At 26.4% G+C, this 22,171-nt stretch overlaps 1 protein-coding gene and 2 long non-coding RNA genes across 4 annotated transcripts; 1 reads left to right on the top strand and 2 right to left on the bottom strand.

The window, feature by feature from the left end:
• Positions 1-1,739: 1,739 nt before the first annotated feature.
• LOC107883510 lies at positions 1,740-3,276 on the bottom strand. Its single transcript, XR_001679341.1, has 2 exons — positions 3,217-3,276; positions 1,740-2,002 (listed from the first exon to the last, which is right to left on the bottom strand). It is a non-coding gene; the product is annotated as an uncharacterized LOC107883510 (long non-coding RNA).
• Positions 3,277-3,700: 424 nt separating this feature from the next.
• LOC100161420 lies at positions 3,701-11,237 on the top strand. 2 transcript variants are annotated; one of them, XM_003243844.3, is made up of 12 exons: positions 3,701-4,145; positions 6,024-6,306; positions 6,375-6,599; positions 6,662-7,029; positions 7,091-7,616; positions 7,690-7,908; positions 7,971-8,186; positions 8,815-9,051; positions 9,647-9,844; positions 9,909-10,127; positions 10,205-10,498; positions 10,574-11,237. In XM_003243844.3, the coding sequence occupies exons 1-12, from the start codon at positions 4,139-4,141 to the stop codon at positions 10,701-10,703; spliced, it is 2,922 nt and encodes a 973-aa protein (XP_003243892.1). In that variant the 5' UTR covers positions 3,701-4,138; the 3' UTR covers positions 10,704-11,237. The 2 variants fall into 2 exon arrangements, with proteins under 2 accessions (XP_003243892.1, XP_001942676.2); XM_001942641.5 differs by having other exon boundaries at positions 3,710-4,145; positions 6,117-6,306.
• Positions 11,238-14,407: 3,170 nt separating this feature from the next.
• Positions 14,408-20,278, bottom strand: LOC107883513. Its single transcript, XR_001679345.2, has 2 exons — positions 19,639-20,278; positions 14,408-15,132 (listed from the first exon to the last, which is right to left on the bottom strand). It is a non-coding gene; the product is annotated as an uncharacterized LOC107883513 (long non-coding RNA).
• Positions 20,279-22,171: the final 1,893 nt, after the last annotated feature.

The following is a 22,171-nucleotide window of genomic DNA, read 5'->3' as shown; positions in this document are numbered from 1 at the left end:
TACATTTTCATACATCAGAAATAATTAGAACTTGGGAATCAGGTGTAGGTTTGTCGAAAGTCTGTGTAAGTAATTAAGCAAAAATGATTTAAATAACTAGAGGTAGTTTTATATGCATTTTAATAAATATTATGTATGTTTAAGTGTAATAATTATATAGCTTGTACTTAGTAGCTACTGGTGATTTCCAAGGCTGGGCAAGTTAATTTTTTTTTTAACTCGTTAAGTTAAGTTAATATAGAAAAATGGAAGTTAAGTGTTAAGTTAAAAGTTACCATGATTTTTTTTAATATGTAAAAGTTACAAGTTAATTAGAAAAATAAAGTAACTTAACTTGTTAAAAATAAATTACTTTTTTTTTTCAATATAAAAGTAATAATTATACCTACCTACCTTAATAATAAATATTTAATACTAATTAATAATTAAAATAATAGGTACTATACAATACATTACACATTATACAAGTTCAAAGTTGTATACAACTTTCTTTCAAGTATCAATTATTATAATTTTATTATTTAATATTTGTTTTTTTATCATAATATAAATACAGTAAGTTGTAATATGGCTCGCCCGGACTTATAGCGAACCTATTGGATAACTCTTGAAATATTTACAAAGTTGGGACACGAATACAACTAATAAATAGGTTATATATAAATTACTTTATTCACAATAATATCATCAAATATACTTAGTAATATCATAGGCTGACTGACCGTCTTCGCTCAGAATCGTTTATCTTATACAATGATATTATATCATTGAATTCAAATTTAATATCATCCATTATACAGTGACCCCCTTGAAACCTACTGTACAGCAGAGCGACATCTACTTACCCACCTTTTATAATTCTTTTTTTTGTGTAGTAAAAAATATATATATATAAAAAAAAGGGGTTTTAAAATATTGTAAAACTTTTCTTTAAAATCACTAAAAAATGTGTATCAGCTTAAAATTGCTTGGATCCTTTTCATTTTGGTACTTGAGAGGGCCCCGGGGCTTCTGCCCATGGCTAGACTCTACCTTAATCCGGCCTTGTTAATAATAACACAAACTTAAGAAAGGAAGAGATCGAACTACAAAATATGTTGTTTTAATTTGTAGCCCACGTACTATAATATACTTTCATTAAAATTGTTTGACCCAGACGATTCTTTTTAGAAGTATGACATGGTCACTTGCCTGATATGGATAACGGTTAATGTAGACAAATAATAAATTAATAATATTATTGAGTTTAATAGCTACAATAAAAACTTTTGAGGAATCTTGTAATACATTTTCATGCTTTTTGGCTCAGCGAAATTTAATTTAAAAAAAATTAAAAACTTATCATTTCTATTAATAGCTAAAAGAGCAAAAAAGGATTGAAATAATTACGGTTAGTTATTTTGTCACAACGTTCGTTTATGTGGAATGCTAAAAAAATTAATTTACTGGATAAATATAATAATAAACAATTTATAAAGATACACCTTTTTGAACTTACACTGATGTAGAGGTAGGTACGTCTTAACGTTGTTTATTTTGAATTTATTGTTCTAATGAATTCAAACATATATAATAAATTATTACAATATTATGTACAGTTTGTTCTTGTTCAATATAAATTAGTTCAGAACTATTTTATAGTCTATAAATTATTTTTTAATTATGCTATTATTTAATACACAATAACTTATAACTTGATTTGACAACAGAATAATGTACAAAATTCATTTTTATCTAAGTTCTTGGGTAAATGTAACTTTATTTTTGGTGCAATTTTACTTCCCACCTACAAAATTTTATCTAAAAAAATCACCAATGGTGGATATCTTTTTGTAGCTCGACCTACACCATGAAGGTGACATGACAATGACATAAACTTTTATCATATTCACCAGTTTGAAAAAATCAACAACTTTGAATCCAATCTTGTGATACACGCCATAAACTGAGGCATTGTGTTTGGCCTACTCAATCTTTCTTGAGTGAATATCCACAGCAATTACTACCAACACAAAGTATTCCATTATTATAAGCGTATAATATATAATATAGGTACAAAATGCAAAATTACATTTTGATTATTACAATTAAGTAGAAACAATATTTTCACAATATTTATTTTTTTTAAAAGCAATATTTATGGCCGGAACTTTTCTACTATAGGGGACACCCTTTTTTTTAAATTTTTTTTGGGGGGACTTAGTTATTTTTTTTTTTTAAAAAATGTTGGTGAAATCAGAATTTGGCGCACGAAGTTATTTTCGAAATTATAGCTAATCGAAGTTTTAACTTTATATAATAACCCCTAAATACCTATAATGCTAATATTTACGCAAGTAGAACAGTTGCACAGTGATGGTATCGTTGGCCCATGGCGGCGTTCAATACTCATCATAAGTGCGTTGATTTTTTGTATTTTTTTTTTTGGAAAACGAAGATTTTAACAATAATTGTAATATAGGTTTCAAAAAATGTTGTAAATTTTTTTTTCTAAAATATGTATTTTAAGAACTCAGGCTTTCAAAAATATTGTTTTTAATGTTTACGTTTATTGCCAGCGTGGCCACTCGCTCGCTCAAACATTCAAATCAAAAATATACCCCAATTTGCTGTGCAAGCCACCTCGGGTGAACTTAGGTTTTCAAAAATATTGTTTTAAAGTATATGTTTATTGCCAGCGTGGCCACTCGCTCGCTCAGACATTCAAATCGAAAATATACCCCTATTTGCTGTGCAAACCACCTCGGGTGAACCTAGGTTAAAATAAAATAATAACAATTATTAATATTAATGTGTACCATTGACACAACGTGAATAGTAAAAAAAACTGTTTACCTAGACCCGGGTTTGAGCTCGGTTCACTTTTCATGGCATAGTCATCATACCACTACTGGGCCATGACGGCCCGCTTGGCGACGGGACATTTATGAGTTATTAAGCGTATTATATACTAACTTTGAAGTGTCATAACTTCGAAACTAAGTCCGAACCCCAAATTCTGACTTCACCATCATTTTCAGCGTACTTAACAAGATAAGTTTCAAAGAAAAAAAATGTGTACCGTAAAGTAGAAATATACCAAAATCCCTTATTCAAAATTATATCAATAAATTTATCATTTTTTTCCAGTATTTGAATGTGTCATCCCTAGATAAGCAATATAAAATGTATAATTTAAATTCTGCTTTTTTATTATTATTACCTATGAATACGTACATAGTCTATGGGTTTTGGGGTTGATGGTCTCTTAATAACGGTAGATGCCGAATTATCACCATAGATAATATAAGAATATCTTATATTATCTATGATTATCACCCATTTCCATACGACGTACTACTGTCGTCATCATTCAGAGCTTGTTAAATGTTTAACAGTATCTTCGACATATCCGTTTGTTTTTCTTTCCTCCAAAGTTTTATGTATTTCTAGGGACGGACTAAATTATGAATGAAAACTGCAGTTACTGTATAGGTACTCAATACTCATAATGTATAAACAATACACATTTGAATACCATTTTTTTGGTTTTTTACCGACTGGCGACTACTAGTGACCAGATAACCTTATCACGGTAGTAGTATGACGTCATCAGCCACGGAATCGCATTGGTTGGTCTATGTTCGTAGTTCTATGGTAGTACCCATAGACCTGATAATAAATCTCTATCTATGGTCTATGGTAGTACCATTAGTACGAACTTCGTACCTTGAGATTTACGCTTTAATGGCGATTTCGAAGATTACGTGTTTACGTCATGTAAAAACCTATTGTTTATTTGTATTTTGTGTTAAAAATCGTATTTCGCGTTCATGTCGCGAGATGTGCACCGACTGGACACATGACGGTTTGACGTTATCGTCGTGAAGTTGTATGTAATATGTATGCGAATTTCGTTTTGTCGATCAAAAATTATTATTAGTAAACAACGTTTGGTTTTAGTCTTTTACACTCGTTATCGTAGATATGGATTGATATTCGATATTTCGATCGAATCGTCGACCGCGGTACGCTATTACGGTCTGTTGTTTGTAAATTTGTAAGCCCGCTGGTCGCAAAATCGTCGTTTAACTGTTCTATCGTTGACGTTACTACGTTAGTTGCTCGTGTCTTATAGCCCAGTGGACAGTGACCAAAAATGGCAGGTAAGAGTTGTACCGTTCTTTTACTATTGGGTACTGTACGTTTTGTTCGTGAAATCGGTACACGGTGGTAAAGTGAGCTTTTCCCTTGCATTCAATTGTATGATTATATACATCATCATCATACACTATTATTATTGTCTAATGTCTATTATCATTATATACAATTATACAAATTTTACAAATACAATGTTCATACCTATATTCAATATTGTATAGATATTATGGTATTAAAATTATATTATAATATTATTTCATACAATTCAAAATAATGTCCTTATTTTCTCACTTATTTTTATATTTATATTTTATTTGTACGCATTCTTCAAATTTCAATGACGTTCACTGTTGATGGCTTGTGCCTGTCGCACTTTGCCTATCTAAAGTGTGTAACTACCAAACGTCAAATTTTACGAGTATCTTATTTTATGAGTGCTTATAACCAATCATTTTGGAATATATCTAATATAAATATATTATGTCAGTTTTTAAGGACCGTTGTGTACTTGTGTATCATTGGACAAACAATTGTAGAAATTAACTCCTATTATAAGACATCCTATGACTACCAGTGTTTATTGGATACCTAATTATTATTTAAAATCTGTTAACCATTTACTATTAATTTGAGTCCCTTGACCAAAAAAATTTAGATACAAGATATTGCAGTCGCTTATCTAGCTTCCACATACCTACTTTTTAATATATTGATGTTTGAACACACTTGACTATCACGCTTCTTCATATATGAGATATACACTTACAGGATATGTTTGATTCATAGCTTAATGTGCTGTTTCATTTTAAGTAACAACACGCTAACATTAAATTTAATTAATTAATTTCTTACTATTGAATGAACTGTGTTATAGGTATTTGTAAAAACTAGTGTTTTATATATAGTAGTGATCGTGTGATAGTAACGTGGCACGCTACTCGATATTTCCCTCTTAAAAAAAATGTATAAATTATAAATATGTATTAATAAGTGACCATTTATTGTATTTAGTAATGGAATGTAAAAAAGATTTAAAATCTTCTTAACAAGTTGTTTGTTATTGACAGCTATTATTTACAATTTAGGTTTACTCATTAGAAATAATATATCAAAAATTAGCTGCATAATAAAATCTACAAGGCAAAATAAATTGACAATTATAATATTATATAATTTACCTCAATACAAAAATCCAACTTTTTGTTCATTATGCCACCTACAAATTTTAAAACTAGTCAAAATAATCTTGTACCTAGAACCTATACATCTTATTAGTTTATGATTTCAGGCTTCAAGAAATACCAATGCATTATTAAAATAATTGTGTCTATATTTAAACACGAGTTAATAATAATAATAACTTAATTCTAGGAAATTTGCAATAAGTGATAATGCTGTGTATGGGTAAAGAGTACAGTAATTAGGAAAACAAATACAATTTTTCAAGTGACCCAAACATATTGTGGGAAAAACAGGACAGAAAAATTAACTGAAACTTCTCATTTCAAAAGGCCTCAAATATATTAATGCAATCAATAACTAATAAAAAATTATATAAATTATTACAATTTATTTATTCCAAGTGTTTATAGAAAATAAATAAACTTATATAACTACCTACAACTTACTTGATATTTAGTTTCATACAAATTTAAATCAACTTTGCCATTAAACAAATAAATACATTTGTAGAAATCAAAAAAATAATGTAAATAACATAATAAACTACTGAACATTATGTAGGTAGTATGGCTAAAATCCTTAAAATATAATTTAGTTATAAATTATTTTTTTTCTCAAAAATATACCTATTTTAATCAATCATAACTATTTATTGAAGTTGATAAATAGGTTTTAAATATGATTTTTATTTCATTGTCTAGACCATAATTATTGTGATAATGAGAATGTATTAAAATCCACTGAACCATCTATTAGTGAAAATTATGAATCAAAATGTGTAATATCCATGTCAGATGATCCTGAGTATGGAGAAGTACCTAAATCTGGTCCTCAAACAAGGCTTAAGTCAAAAAAAAAGTCGGAACAATCTCAATCCACTTGGTCACCAGTTCGAACTGCTCCAGGTCTACGACCAAATTGCACAATATTTTATGATGGAAATGGATTTGCCTACCATAATCATAAAATTGCAAATAACAAAAAGTAACGACAACATGATAATAGTATTTAAATTAATTTAATTTTGTTTTATTTTAAATATTTTGATATAGGTATTTGAAATGTACTCAAAAAGGTATTAAAAAGAAACCATGCCCAGCTAGAGCTGTTATTAGAAATTATGACAACATGATTCGTCATTCAGGTGAACCACACACACATAAACCAAGAAACTATGATGAAGAATTATTAAAGAGAAACTTTTTAATGAAAATTAGAGAGAGAGCAATCAATGAGAACACACCTAATAGAGCAATTTTTGATGAAGAAATAAAAAAGTTAGTTTTTTAATTATTTTTTACTGTACATTTAATAATAATTATCTCTGATTTTGAAATAGTACACCAAAACTAAGGGGTAAAGTAACATTTTCGAGTACTGCAAGAAGAATGCAGAGGTTTCGTCAACCACAAAAAATGCAAGGCCCACTATTTCCTATTGAAGACAATGAACTTATTGATGCAATAAATGATTACAAAAATATTCCACTTGAATATACTACTAATAATAGTGAAGACGAAGAATGTAAACCTGTTAAAACATTTGATGCAGAGAATCATATAGAAGTGATAGAAGTAGATGAAATTGATATGGAGAGTAATGAATATACTGATGAGGTTGAAAGCGAAGCTATTCATGAAAAAAATGATAAGGAGAATATTTCAAAAAATGTTAAAAAAGAAATAGATGCAACTGTGAATATGTTTTGTAAGTATTATTATTTTAAAACAAGTATTTTTTCCTTCATTTTAATATTCTTTTATTTTAGGTTGTATATATTGTAATAAGTGGCAAGAACCTCAACTTTTTGAATTTGTACCTAATCAAAAATCCAAAACAATTGAATTGAGAGACAAGTTAGAGAAATATAATGTAACATCACCTGATCATTCTAATCCAGTAACTATTGATATTTCTTCTGAAAATATACTAAATAATAATCAATCTTCTACTCTTGACTATTCTGAAGTTCATGAAGACATGTCTCATAATAATGAGAATAATAAAATCCCACTTAAAAAAGAAAACAATAGTGTAAATGCAGATATTAGTATCCCAGAAACTGCTAATCCAGATACATATAAACAAGCAGATGATAGTGTAGAAGCGGGTATTAGTATTTCAGAAATTGAAAATCCAGAAACACATGAATTAAGTCATGAATCAACTACTAAAGAAAAAAAAAGAAAAGTTGAACGAAAATTAGGGTTTTTACAGATGCGAATTGATTCAACAATATATTTTGATAATATGGGTTATAGTTATCAAATACAAAACGAAAAAAATGACAAGAAGTAAGTAATATATCCAATAAATTAAAATCATGTTTTTGATAGTTTTCAAATATGTATATATATTTATTTATAGGTACTTAAGATGTGTGGTTTGGGGTAAAAAGAAGTGTCCGGGTCGAGCCCATTTAAACATAAAAACAATGAATATAATTAGATCTAGAGGTCACAATCACTTACCATCTTCTAACTGTGATGCTGAAAAACAAGCTAGGGCATTTTTGCATGCTATTAAAGAAAGGGCTCAAGATGAAGATACTCCTTTAAAAACTATTTATGCAGAAGAAATATTGAAGTAATTAAAAATAACATTATTAAAACTAAAATAAATAATAATTATAAAAAAACAATATTTAGCTATCCACTTGCTAGTACTGTGGTTAATTATGCAAATGCTACCAGACGAATGCAACGGACAAGGAGATTGAAAAATCAACCCAGTTCAGTATTACAAAAAGAACCACCATTACTATTATCTGTTAAAGTGATACCTGGTACACGACGTGGAACATCTTTATATTTGGATGAACTAGGTTATTATTACCATAATGATACATTAACCAGCAATGGAAAGTAAGTAGTAACACTTTTTTTACTTTTGAGATGTTAAGCGGACGCTACACTTGTATGTATTGTCTCCATCTTACAAATGTACATCATGACAAAAATTGAATAGTGCAGGACAAAACCACTCAGGCAGTAGTGATACTTAAGATTCCAATTTTATATACAATATACACTGTCCAGCGAGAGAATGCGCCGAATCTGCGGGTCACTCTGCTATCATAACCGGTTGTCCTATGACGTAGTGCCGTGGGGATGCACAGAAAAACTGATTTTGGTTGGCCCGTGGACCACTGGACAAAGTTTTGTTGGGAACATTATCAGTGAAATATCGTTTTTATTTTTTTGATATCACTTATATGAAAAAAGTCCTGATTGTTTTAAAGTTCTAATCCATTATTTTTGTGTTTTTCAAACCTCAATAACTTTTTTTGTAGTTCCAATATTGAAAAAATTGAAACGATATTTCAATGTGGTGAAAATTTTTTTTTTATTCATGTCTAACCTCGGTTCTTTCCTGCACGAATTATTTTTTGTTATATTTTACATTTGTAAGACAGACAACACATGCGAGTGTAGCGTCCACTTATTAAAGGTAATAATGTATGTAAGATGCACTAATTGAAATAATTTTTAGAATAGTAAGATGTACCAAAAATAGAAAAACAGCAACTGATGAAGCGTGTCATTCGAGAGGATTTATGCGTGCTTCTGGAGATGGATTTGTCATATATAGAACTAAAGATCATAATCATCCACCAGTGGATCTTAAGAGAAATCCATTGGAACGATCATTCATTAATACTTTATGTGAACGGGCACGAAATGAACTTCACTTGGATCTCAAAGAGATTTACAATGAAGAAGTTGAAAGGTTTAATTAATGAAAATTTAATTCATTTATAAAACTGCTCAAAAATAAAATTAAAACTATATTTTATGCTGTGATCTGATTTAAAAACTAATTAACTGGCTTTGTTAAACTTGGTGTTAAATAGTCATGAATTATTATTAAATTTTAAAGTGAATAATAAATGCTCATAGTTGGAAAGAAAATTTTATTGGATTATAGTCATTTTGGATTGAACTATTTTATTTTTATTTTGTTTTGCTTTGTTTATGAGTTATGACGATTGGCTATTATTGGACTAATTAGTCTTATTGTAATGTATTTTTTTTCTGGCTGGGCAACCAATTATTTCTTTAAAAATCTAATTTATAATTAATGGTTAGGGGCCACTATAATCTATTGAATAGTATCCTAGTACAGATAACACTTAAAAAAGGATCACAGAAACAAAAAAAATCATTGTTCATACTATAATACTATCTAAACTAAATAGTACTATCTTAAATTATCACACTTTAGTACATAGTTGTGTTGATATAATATCATTATTTATTAATCATTAGTATCAATATAAAATATATATAATATAATATAATATAAAATGTTTAATATACTATAGGTTTCTTGATGCGGCAGAAAAAATTCCTTATCGAATGGCATGGCGGAGTATGGCAAGAACAAGACAACCTCCTAAAGTATCTGGGGAAGTTAAACTAGTTAGTGTATCAGTTATTTCAGATGGAATTGTCATGTGGGATGGGTATACACTATATAGAGATGAAATAGGATTTTTATATTCATTAAGGAAAGGAAGAAAGTAAGACTGAAGCATATGTTTTATAATTATTTACAATTCTAATTATTTAAACCATCTTTCATAGATTTGCATGGTGTCAAATGAATACAAAATTAAAATGTTTAGTTAAAGGCTCAATATCAGTTGAGAATGATACTACAATGTTAGAGTTTACTGGAGAACACAATCATTCGCCATTGAGTGACGAAGAGTTTCAAGCCGCTATTTTTCTTGAAAAGATAATGCTTAAATGTTTGGAAGATGACAGTAAACCAAAGAAATTATATGATGAAGAATTAGTTAAGTATGTTCAGTTTTAATAAATAAACTATTCAAAAATTATATCTGTATTGATATTTGTGTTTACTTTTATACAATTAGCTTTCCTGGTGTTGAAAACCGAGTATCATTAGCATACGCACGCGAAAAAATAAAAGCTAGAAGAAAAAGTGCATTAAAAAAAAATTCAACACATGAAATGTTAGAAACTACTTGTGAACCATTGAAATATATTGAATTTTGGGATGAGGAGAATAATTCTATTAATGATGACTTAAATGATGATGTTTACTCTGATGATGATGATATCAGTGAAAAGTCTAAAGATTCTTATGATATTTACTCAGATGAACAAGGCTTCAAATTTACAATAGTCAGTGTAAAAGATGAAACTAGGTAAATTTTAATTTTTTATCAATTACTTACTGTAAGTCATGATAATTTATAAGTTATAATTATTATTAATTTCAGATATTTAGAGTGTATACAGAAACATAGTGGATGCAATGCCAAAGGAGAAATGTTTAAAGGTGAAAATGATGAGTGGCTATTTGTTCTTCATGGGTACTCTCACAACCATTTACCACATGAAGATCATTAAAATTATGAGTAAAAATTTGAGTATAAGTAAATGGAAAATTATGATTGTTATATTTACTATTAATGTGAATATAAAAAAAAAACATAATGTTTTAATAATTCTTAATATAAAAATATAATAACTTTATTATAAAGTAATAAGTATTATATAATACTAAATAAATATTCTGTCATAATTTAATTTCATAATTTAAAGGCAGTTTGTTGAAGTGACCAAGTCCGAGTTTCCAACTATTTAGTATTTTGGTCATCTTAAATGTCATTAGCAAGGCAGATAAGTTAGGAGAAAAAATTGATAAAATATATTCGGAACAAAATATAAAGAATGTAAAAAAATCATAAATAAATGTACTTTTAACTTTTTCAGTAGAGAAAGATATTTTAAAAATTATTACACATTTTTTCACTGTAAAAAAAAAATATATTTGTGTATTTATTTTATAATTTATAGATTAATAGATTATTATTGGTTAAATGTATCCTGTATATATTAAATATATTTTTTGATTTAAACATAATTAAATAATATCCCCTGTAACTTGACATTTGATGTATTATACTAAAAACATGTATTAAAAATTATATGTCATAAGGACATAAGCGCAAATTGTATTTGAGATTTGGGAGAACTGAATAATTTTGATATACATGTATATTTATTCCATAGACCTTATACTAGTAGATGGTGCATATAAGGATGGCTGGGTTGGGTAGTACAGTCCTTGGAAATTTGTGTTATGGTGATATATATATATATATTTATAAGCGCAAATAGAGGGGGGCTTTAGGGACTAAGCCCTCCCAAAAATGTCCATAGCCCCCCAAACATTTCCTACGTTTTGTTTTAAGCTTATTCAATATTATCAATGTAAGTCTTTAGTCCCCCAAATCTCAAACGCTATTTGCGCCTATGTATATATTGTATACAGTTTACTGTACTTGTGCATAGTACACCAGGTCCTGTTGATCAGCGCAGCCAGGCAAGACCGCCCGAACTACACACTTGCTCCGTCTATTAGTATAAGGTCTATGGTTTATTTATTTATTCCAATGGGGTGTAAAATCTTCAGTTTTTTTGGGAGACTATAAAATTATTATTGAGTTGTCAACCCCCCCCCCCTTCCCTCACCACTATTGCGCCTATGCATTTTGACAGCTTTGGAGAACAGAGCATCAATAGTTTTGTTTCCTATGGGCTATGGATAATCTTTGTCATCTACTCATCTCAAACAGTATGTCAGCATGATGCACACCAAAACATTGAACTGTCAAAGAGTTTGATGATTGTAGCTTTTTGACAACAGTTATGTATTTAGGAGGGAAGTCATTAGTCAAGAATAAACTACTTCCTTACACTTATTTTAATTAGAAACACCAATTTTTGATAAAATTGATTTTATTATTTTGTTGTAATTATATTCAAAAATGAATAAAAATTCCTAGGTAGTATGGTTCTGAGGGATTTAAGACATTTAAAAAGTTCTAAATCTTGTATTATCCATGTTATATTCTAAAGTCTTATAATATATTATGAATGTAAATATAACCATAGGGATAAAACCACTTATACCTTATAACTTCTGGGCTCATAACCCAAATGTTTTTTATAAATTAGAAGCTTAGATTGAAACATTCAAAACCTTCTCTGACTCAGCATTAAAAATTGAATGCACTAAACTAAGGGTTCTTAACCTTTCGAGGTCCACACCCCCTTTTAAACTATTAAATGAGTTCACTCCCCTCTCTCATTACTATAAGATTGATGTATGTATAACATATAATGATCAATGATATATAACAATCGAATACACACAAATAGAGGGGGGGGGCTAAGTCCCCAGAAATGTCTATAGCCCCACAAACATTTCCTACATTTTGTTTTAAGCTTATTTAATATTATCAAAGTAAGACTTTATGTATATTTTACGCCTATGAATAATCGTAATTCGTAATATTTATTTACTGGTAACAAAAACTTGTTCTTATCGCGTCGAGTGGTTGTTTTGACAATATATCATTTGTGCAATCTTATATTATAGTAAATTTTGTAAAATTCATTTTTAGTGTTTTTAAAAACATTTTCACGCCCATCCCGTGAAATTTTGTCACGCCACCCTAGGGGTACGTGTCCCCCAGGTTGAGAACCCTTGCACTAAAGGGTTTCTATTTGTAATGTATATAATTTTATCAGCGCACAGCATAGAAATATAATGTCAGCTGGAAGTGTCATGAGTATGTAAATTATTAGTCTAAAAATATTTTTAAAATGGATAATGCAAATGAATGCAAATATGCAATTTAATTACATTTTTGGATAAATTCTGGGAAGGGGTATACTTCAAAGCAACGAAAGGTCTACAATTAACATACAAATGTACAAGTGAACTGGGCTGAACTATGAATTCAGACAAAACTACGTACATGAAGTTATCAATAAATAAGATTACCAATGGCGAGTTTCCTCTAATAATTCACAATTGCCAAAATCAATTGATATGCAATATGCAAAACTGTAAGCAAATTAATCAAGTTTCAAAAATTTGCTATCTGGGAATTATCTTCAACAATAATTTGAGGTGGAACTTCCATATCCATAATTTAGTAGGGAAACTGCGATACTCATAACACAAATTTATTTTACTAAAAGATATCTTACCAGTAGAAATTTTATTTTGCGTTCTATCAGTCCATCTGTCAATATGGCCTTTTGGTATGGGGAGGTGTAAAATAAAATGTTTTAAAAATTCTTCAAACAAATCAAAATAATATACTAAGAATAATACTAATTAGAAAATCTTTAGTAGGTTCAACAAAAGTGAATTTCATAAAATTATGTGTTCAACCAATAAGATACCTACTACAACTTGTACAACATACAAGAAGTTTGCAATTTTATTTAGAACATATAGCTTATAACTTGCCAGTAAAATATACAAAAAAAATCCTTTGGTTAATCTTTTGTAGACTATTTATGTTCTACTAATTTTAATCAGATGCCGACTCTATACAAAAAAAATAATCATGAAGGTCTAGTTAATGATAAAAAAGTCGTCTATAAATGGTTATTTGCAGAATTAATTACTCCTTAAATAAGAGTCCGCCATTTCAGTGATTTCAGTCATTATGATTTTTATTTTAGTCTGTTTCGTTTATTTATTGTATTATATTTATAATATTATATTATTATTTTATTATATTTATTTATTTTATTAATATTCACTACGAGTTTTTAAAAAACGAATAATTTGAATCTTTCCACGTTTCTCTCTTATATATTTTATGATGTCGTTTTGTTTCTCTTATATATTACTGTACTGTATTGTATTGTAAACTTTAACTGGATAGTCTAATGTGACTGATTTTGTATTGATCTTATTTTATTCTTTTTTATATTTTATTTTATTTTATATACTTATTGAGAAATTTTTTTTCATTTTGCGAAAGGATGTACTTATCTAAATCTTTTTGTTTTATTCTAATGTTGCATTTTAAATTACTATTATTACTATTGTTAACTCTCTACTCCATCACAAGCTTAGGCTTAAAGGAATAGATATATTTCTTTATTTATACGATTTATTGTACATATAAAGAAAATTTAATAGATAAAAAAAAAAAAAAATTATTAATACATCCACCTAAAAAACAGAACATGTAAAATCATTATGCATCTGAAATAGAAAATAGAAATAAATGAAAAATATAATTATCATAATTATTTGTTTATTGTTATATATTTATTTCTTACAACTACATGAAAAATAATCACAGACGTTTACTTATAATCTCATTACACGCATTATATTGAAATAATTAAAATATTTTTTTAGGTGACATAATAATAATAATAATTTACACTTATATATTTACAAGTATTTCATTACTCAATGATAAAAAAAAAAAATAGTAATTAAGAACAATAATGATTTAAAGTATATTCGATCACACATCTTAATAGCATAGAAATTAATTGTATAAGCTCTAGGCTACCATAATAATACAAATCCATAAAAAAGAAACAAAAATTGGCAATCAAAAAAAAAAAAAATAGACACCTAAATATGTGTAAGTATACCTATAATCTATATATATAATTCAAATATAAGACAATAATTTTCTACTACATTAAATAACATTTGATATTTATCAAATGTATAAAAAGTTTACAATTGGTAAACATAATTATCAAAGGTATATAATATCTAATTACAAACAAAAATAACAAATACACAAACTAGGTATGTACGGAAGTTGTATACATAATAATAATAATAATAATAATAATATTAACATTTAAACGCAACAACAAAACATTTTAAGTTGTCAAAAGTTTGATAGTCATCCAAGTTGAGAATGTTAATTTTTTTTTTATAATAATAAAATGCCGCTGGTGTTGTTTTGTTGTAGAAAATGCTTTTGGATACCTACATCTGTGACAAAATATAAAAATTCACATTTCGTTAAAAATTGACAACATTCGGTTTGCTTACTCTCAATACGTTACAGATTTGAAAACGGTTTAACAAACACGAAACGGAGTGAACAAAATACAAATAACTACAATACAATTTTTGTTTACAATATGTCCGTTTTACAAAATAAAAACATACAGTTCATATTTGTAAGCCCTATTAATAAGAATATAATTATTAGAAAATATTAAAATTATAAATTTAGCATATGATTCCTTTAGATCACACAAGATATATTAATGAAGTGTAAAAATAGGGCGAACAAAAATGATATAAAAATAACAATACTAATTGTAAGAATTCTTAAGTAATTACAACAAATATTAAATAAAATATAATAACATCTAAAAAATTATTATGACTAATAAATAATAAATATAAATTAAATTGTTTTTTCAAAATATTACATTTCATTTTATATTACAACTGACATAAAATTAGAATTAGAATATTAAATATTCTTTTTATGACAGGAAATCAAACAATTAATAGTAATAAATGATATATTACATTCTTAGAATAAACAATTTTAAAATATATATATTAAATAATGTTTAAGCTTTAAAGTTTAAATAACTATGATTAAACATACAGACTGTTTTGTAAAATGGACATAATATATTTAATTGTTCACAAAAGTAAATGTAATTTATAATTATCAAATTAACATAATTTGTTTTTATTATAATCACATAATTTCATAAATATAATATAAATTATAAACCAATTTGATACTTTTTGTTCAATGTTAGTACATTAGATATAAACCCAATCATACAAAACTACAAAATATCATAAATAAAAAAGTAGTATTATTTGTTTTAATATAAGAAAATATTTTTAACATTACAGTGTTGATTAAAATGTCTAAGACTATTAAGTTCATAATATTGTCTGATGTTTTTAAATTTTTATTTAATTAATATAAGTTTACATAACATATACATTAATTGTGATTTTATTTTCAAAGTATTATATATATATATCTGCTCACCTGATTGGTAAACATTACATAACTATCAATAAGTAATAACCACAGTAAAGAGTTTAAGAAACTATTATTCACTCATGTGTTGCTTCCAGTTTACTCAACTCATAATGTGGCAAATTTAATTTTCAAAATAATTAGTTTTACTATATTTTTAGTATTAGATTAAATTGGTCTTATCATTGAATTTAAATTTAACACTTTATTAATTTTCTACTAAATTAATGATATACATAATGATTTAGTACACTTTACACTTTTCGTACCCTATTTTCCCCCTTTTTTATTTTTAAATATAAAAAGGATAGTTAAAAGATAATTAGGGTTGGGGTTTCAATGCATTGTTTTCCAAAACTTATTGTCACAAATGTTTTTTTATGTACTTTTGAATAAGAATATGAAAGTGTATTTGACATTTTTTAGTTTCGGTTTCATTTTCTTAAATTTTTAGGGCATTTTAGAGTTTTTAGGTACAAAATACGAATTTGAAATGTTATTAAAAGATTCTTACACAGTAACATGATTTTTATATAAATATAACAGATTATTAAGTAGGTACTCATAATTCGTATTATATTATTAAACAATAGCTGAAATGTTAAAACCTAGATAACGAGTTGGTGACGTCAACAGAAAATTCAATGAGATCTAGCTGTCTGTACAATTTTTTTTTAAATTTATACTTAACGAATAATACTTATTTAAGGCGTTCGGTACCAATGTAATTTTCTACTAAGGAAATAATGATCCTGTTCTGTAGAATTAACCAAACTTGATAATTTTTTTTTTTAAAACTAATTGACAGTAATATTCTACAGGCCGCATCAAACTCTGTATTTCAATATTTCAATCTCAAACTATCTAATATCTCTTCAAAAATAATACAATTTTAAGCGTTTTTTTTTTACAAATTATATCATACCATTATTTGAAATACAATAAAAAATTGGAGTTTGATGCGGCCTGTGGGAAGTCTTCTTTCAGATAAATAAATTGTTATCAAAATTAGACAATCCTACAAGGCCTGAAAATTATTTCCGTGAAGTCATGATATAATTCACCCTATCAACCCCTCTAAATAGGTTAAAAATACAAAAATACATTTATAATATATTCTTTTATATAAAATAAGTCATTTTTACAATGCATTTTTTGAGTTTTGAATCACTTTTGTATTTTTTTAGTATATTAAAATCCCAGCCCTGTAGATAATATTTCAATTAACTCTAATATTAAAATTAACAAAGTTAAACACAAGCGAGTATAAAGTCTTCATAAGCTGGGTTTCGCACTACATTGTTTCGTTTGTGCTCTGTATATTTAAAACATTGCTAACACGTTACTTACAATAAAATATATTCAATTCTACATTTGACTCGGTGAGGTGGGTACCCAGCTTTAGTGCTGCAGTTGTCAGTGATAGAAACATATCTTAAAGCGGCTTATATAGATCTTGGGAAAATTATAAATAATTTATATCTTCAACTTTAAGGATAAGATATAGATCAACTATCCATGGCTTAAATATACAAGGTTATTGCACATATACTATATTGTTATCAAACAAAATAGAATGGCAGCGTAAAGATATGGTTCATGCCTTAAATCATGAACATTAGAGAAAGGACACCAAACAGCATATACAAGTGGTCCGGAATTATGGAATCCGTTTTATTAATAGATATTTTAACTTTTAATGCACTTTAAAATGATTTTTGAAAAATACACAGTACGTAATAATGACAGATCGGATGACTCTATTTTATTAATTTATATCATGTAAACCATTGATCATCAAAATGTGTTAAAGAAATATTGTAACAATAAAATACGTTTGTAGTTAGTCGTAAAATTAAATTTCTTATCTAATTTTAGCAAGCAACACTTGAGTAACATGAGATGTCTATTATGCAATTCATATTTTTATAACTTCTAAATTAAAACTTTTTAATCAACACTGAAAACAAATTTTAAAATATTAAATAAAACATTCACTCCGTTCCATTATACATTTTAATATCAAGATAAAATAACTATAATATTGTATTCATTAATCACTTATCAATAAATTGTTATTTAAACAGGAAATTTGGAAGGAATAATTAAATATTAAAAACTAAGTAAGTATAGTAAATATAATTCATAGAATTTTTTTTCTCATAAATAACTATTAATATAAACATATATTAAATAATGTTAATGAACTATAGGAAATAAATTATAAATTGTTCAGCCAAAATTGTTATAATTAATATTTAGATACTATCATACAAAGTACTTAATAGTTAAATGTAAAATCTTTACCAAATAAAATAAAATATGAGCCTAAGTAAAAGAAAAAAGTAAATTTGCAAATTATTGTGCTACTATTTTATTGTACTAAAAACTCAAAATATATTTAAATTAAAAGTAGAAGTTACCAACAAAACTAAAATATACAGTATATATGAGATCTATAAAATATAAATTGCTATTAAATTATCAGTCTTATGAATTCAAGAAAAATCAGTCTCTTTAGAAAATAAGTAATCTATTTGAATTAAAAAATAAATGAATAATTCACACAAAAATTGTACACAACTGGAGAACTTAAATAACATTAATATCTGTTAGTTTAAATTTATAAAAAAAAATGCAGTGAAAATACCTAAAAATTATAACAAAATCGTCCAAAAATATTAAAAATTGAAGAAATATAATTTTTATTATTAAATATATAATATTCGTCTTTAAATACAGTCTTTAATGTCGTGGATGTTAAAAATATTTTGAAGTTAATAATCAGATTTTATTAATAAATAATAATTGACACTTTGGAATATAACTATTGCACAAACCATGTGGCTTGTGATTACATTTACTTATGTTAAGTTATAATTAGTCAGATTGAATAGATATTTTATTTGGAGTAATACAGGTAAAACAAGCTCACATGTAGTGGCAGAGATCAAATGAAAAAAAATAGTATATCAGACAGTAAAATTAGCAATTTTAAATTCAAATTTTTATGTACAAGACATTTTTTGAAATTGATTTATTTTGTATAGTACTATTTTTAAAGGTAGAAATGTTCTTTATCATACTGGATTTTTATAATATACACAATGGTTATCAAGATGATTTTGAGAATTTCTTGGTAGTTCAGTATCTTAAATATATCAAGCATGTAACACATTTATTAGTGTCCTAAATGTAATATTTACCAATAAAATTAAACGATAATTTAAGTATAAAATGTTTAAATAGCTCGCACTTATCGGGAATTAGAAAATATAATTTTTGAAGAATGGAATGTAAATAATATACATTTATGATTAAAAATTAATTAATTGCTATTATGAATCAGAAAGAATAAACTAAACTACAATTGATTTAAATTTTGGAGAACACCATAAAAGTAAAATAGAAACAAAGTAGTTGTCATATAATAAATTGACCAAGAGGATAATAATGCATGTGATTAGGACATAAAATACCTGATCGAAATTTGTAACATTAATGTTACGCTTTATGATCTTCCTTAGTCCTTTTTGATTTGTGTTATCGTTATTAACACCTGTTGTTCTCAAACGTGCCGGTCCTTTCTTTAATTTACCCTTTTGACGTTTGACACTTGCATACGATTCTACCGTATCATTATAATCTTCATGAACTAAATTGTAATAAACACATAATAAATGAAATTACATATATTTTACCTTGGAATGTATGCATTTACCAGCAAAAAAATCATATAATATAATGAATTAAAATGTATAGAAATGGTTTCATATCTTGATTGAAGAGACCACTAATAATGATAGTACTTTAAGAGGATGCCACAGTCTTGTAAAGTATTTGAATAAAAGTATTTTAATACTTTTATTTGTATTTTTTTATTAATTAACCCATAAGCACCCAAATTATTTTTTTTTTTAATTGTCAATGTAACTGTTACAATACTGTTTTAAATTGTTGATAACTTCTATAAATACACTCATATTAAAATAATTTTTTTTTTAAATAGAGCCTATAAACGTTGCTATATGTTAACGCTGGGCTAATAGGTTAAAAAAATACTTTTTTCCAATCCAGAAAAATAGTTTTATCATGAACATTAATTTTATTCTTTGAATGAAATATAATATTGGCCCATGATATAATTATTTTTATATGTGGTCGAAATGCATAAATAATTATGATTACGATGTATTTTTAATAATTAATTAATAAATGTTAATTACCAACCATTCAAAACTGTAAAAATTAGTTGTGAAAAAAAGTATTCGAATATGTATTCTGAATATATTTTTTTAAGAACTATTCAAATACGTATTCTGAACACCTTAGTTCTCATTTATTCGAATATGTATTCCTAATAAAAATTAAAGTATTCTTTACAAGACTGGAGGATTTTACCCATGCATTTGTTATCTGTCTTGCAGACGTACGAAATATCCAATTATTGTTCAATGGTTTTAATAGTGTACTGTTAGTTTAGACATTAAGTGTAGCAATTTTTTGATATTTTCATTTTCAAGCAAGATATGGTATGTGAAATATCAAAAAGGTGGGTAAGTGGATGTCGCTCTGCTGTACAGTAGGTTATAAGTGGATCACTGTATAATGGATAGTATTAAATTTGAATTCAATGATATAATATCACTGTATAAGAAAAACGATTCTGAGTGGAGACGGTTTGCCAGTCTAGGTATTAGACAAATTATAGGTATACTTATCTATAGTATTAAAAAAAATTTACCTATAATAGGTATCAATAATAAATTCCAAATTAATCATATCACAATATCCATTAGGTACTTATAACGCGTTATACATCAACAACAAATTGTGGTACTATCATAGATATATAATAGTATACTTAACAAGTTTCAAGTATACCCACGCAATATATTATACAATCACAACAAAATAACTAAAATAGTTATTCCAGGTTTTTAATATGTAATTTCGTCCAAATTTTAGCTTAAAATGACTATGAAAATAAACTGTGCTTATGTATTTTTTTGATTTTTTTGGTAACAGAATTAACTACTTACGTGGAATTTTGTTTTAAATTATCAATCCTTAGATATACAAGTTGAACATTTTATAAATTTTTAACTACAAAATAATTATTCAATTTTAAATTTTATAAATTTTGTCAAAATTCGATCTTTAAATGCTTATAAAAAAAATTGTGCCTATGTATTTTTAATATTTTTCAACTGCTATTGTAAAAATATATCAGGAGCATTGTATTAAATGTTTACACTTTTTGGCCCAACAGATAAAACTTTATTGATATTTATAGAAAAAAAAAACTAAAAAAATGTAAAACTGACCATGTCTGTAAACAGCTCAAAAGAATCAAATTATTTTCAAAATTTTATCGTATATACAAAATGCTAAAATAAACATTCAGTGAAATTTTCAAATATCAACAAGTCATTCGTTTTTTAATTACCATAAAATAAGAAAATCATCAAATGATAAATCGAGCAAATATCAAATGTTGTAAAAATATGAATTTCAAACGCTCATAAAAATTTAATTTGACTTATTTGTAGACATTTTTTTTTTTTGAAGAAGGTAGACAAACTTATGAGGAATCTTGTATTACATTTTCAAATTATAGATTTAAAAAGAAAATTTTTCTAGAATTTCTTACTAAAAATAATTTGCAAATTTTTATCATTTTTATGTACTTTTTCAATATTTGAACTTTAGATGCTTATAAAACAAAATTGTGACTATGGATTTTTAATTTTTTTCATCTGCTTTTGAAACAATATAATAGGAACCTTCTATTTAATTTTCAAGCTTGTTAAACCCAAAAATAAAATTTTATTGATATTAATAAAAAAAAAACTAAAAAAAAAAGGAAACTGAAAATGTCCGTTAACAGCTCAAAATAAATCAAATATTTGAAAAATGTCAGATGTATAGAAAATGCTATATAAATATTCAGTCAAAATGTATGTACCTACGGTCATTCGTTTAGAGTTGTACCAAAACCCAATTCGATTT

Source organism: Acyrthosiphon pisum, chromosome A1 (genome assembly GCF_005508785.2).
Source record: "Acyrthosiphon pisum isolate AL4f chromosome A1, pea_aphid_22Mar2018_4r6ur, whole genome shotgun sequence".
Lineage (NCBI taxonomy): Eukaryota > Metazoa > Arthropoda > Insecta > Hemiptera > Aphididae > Acyrthosiphon > Acyrthosiphon pisum.
This window is presented reverse-complemented; position numbering and strand designations above follow the sequence as displayed.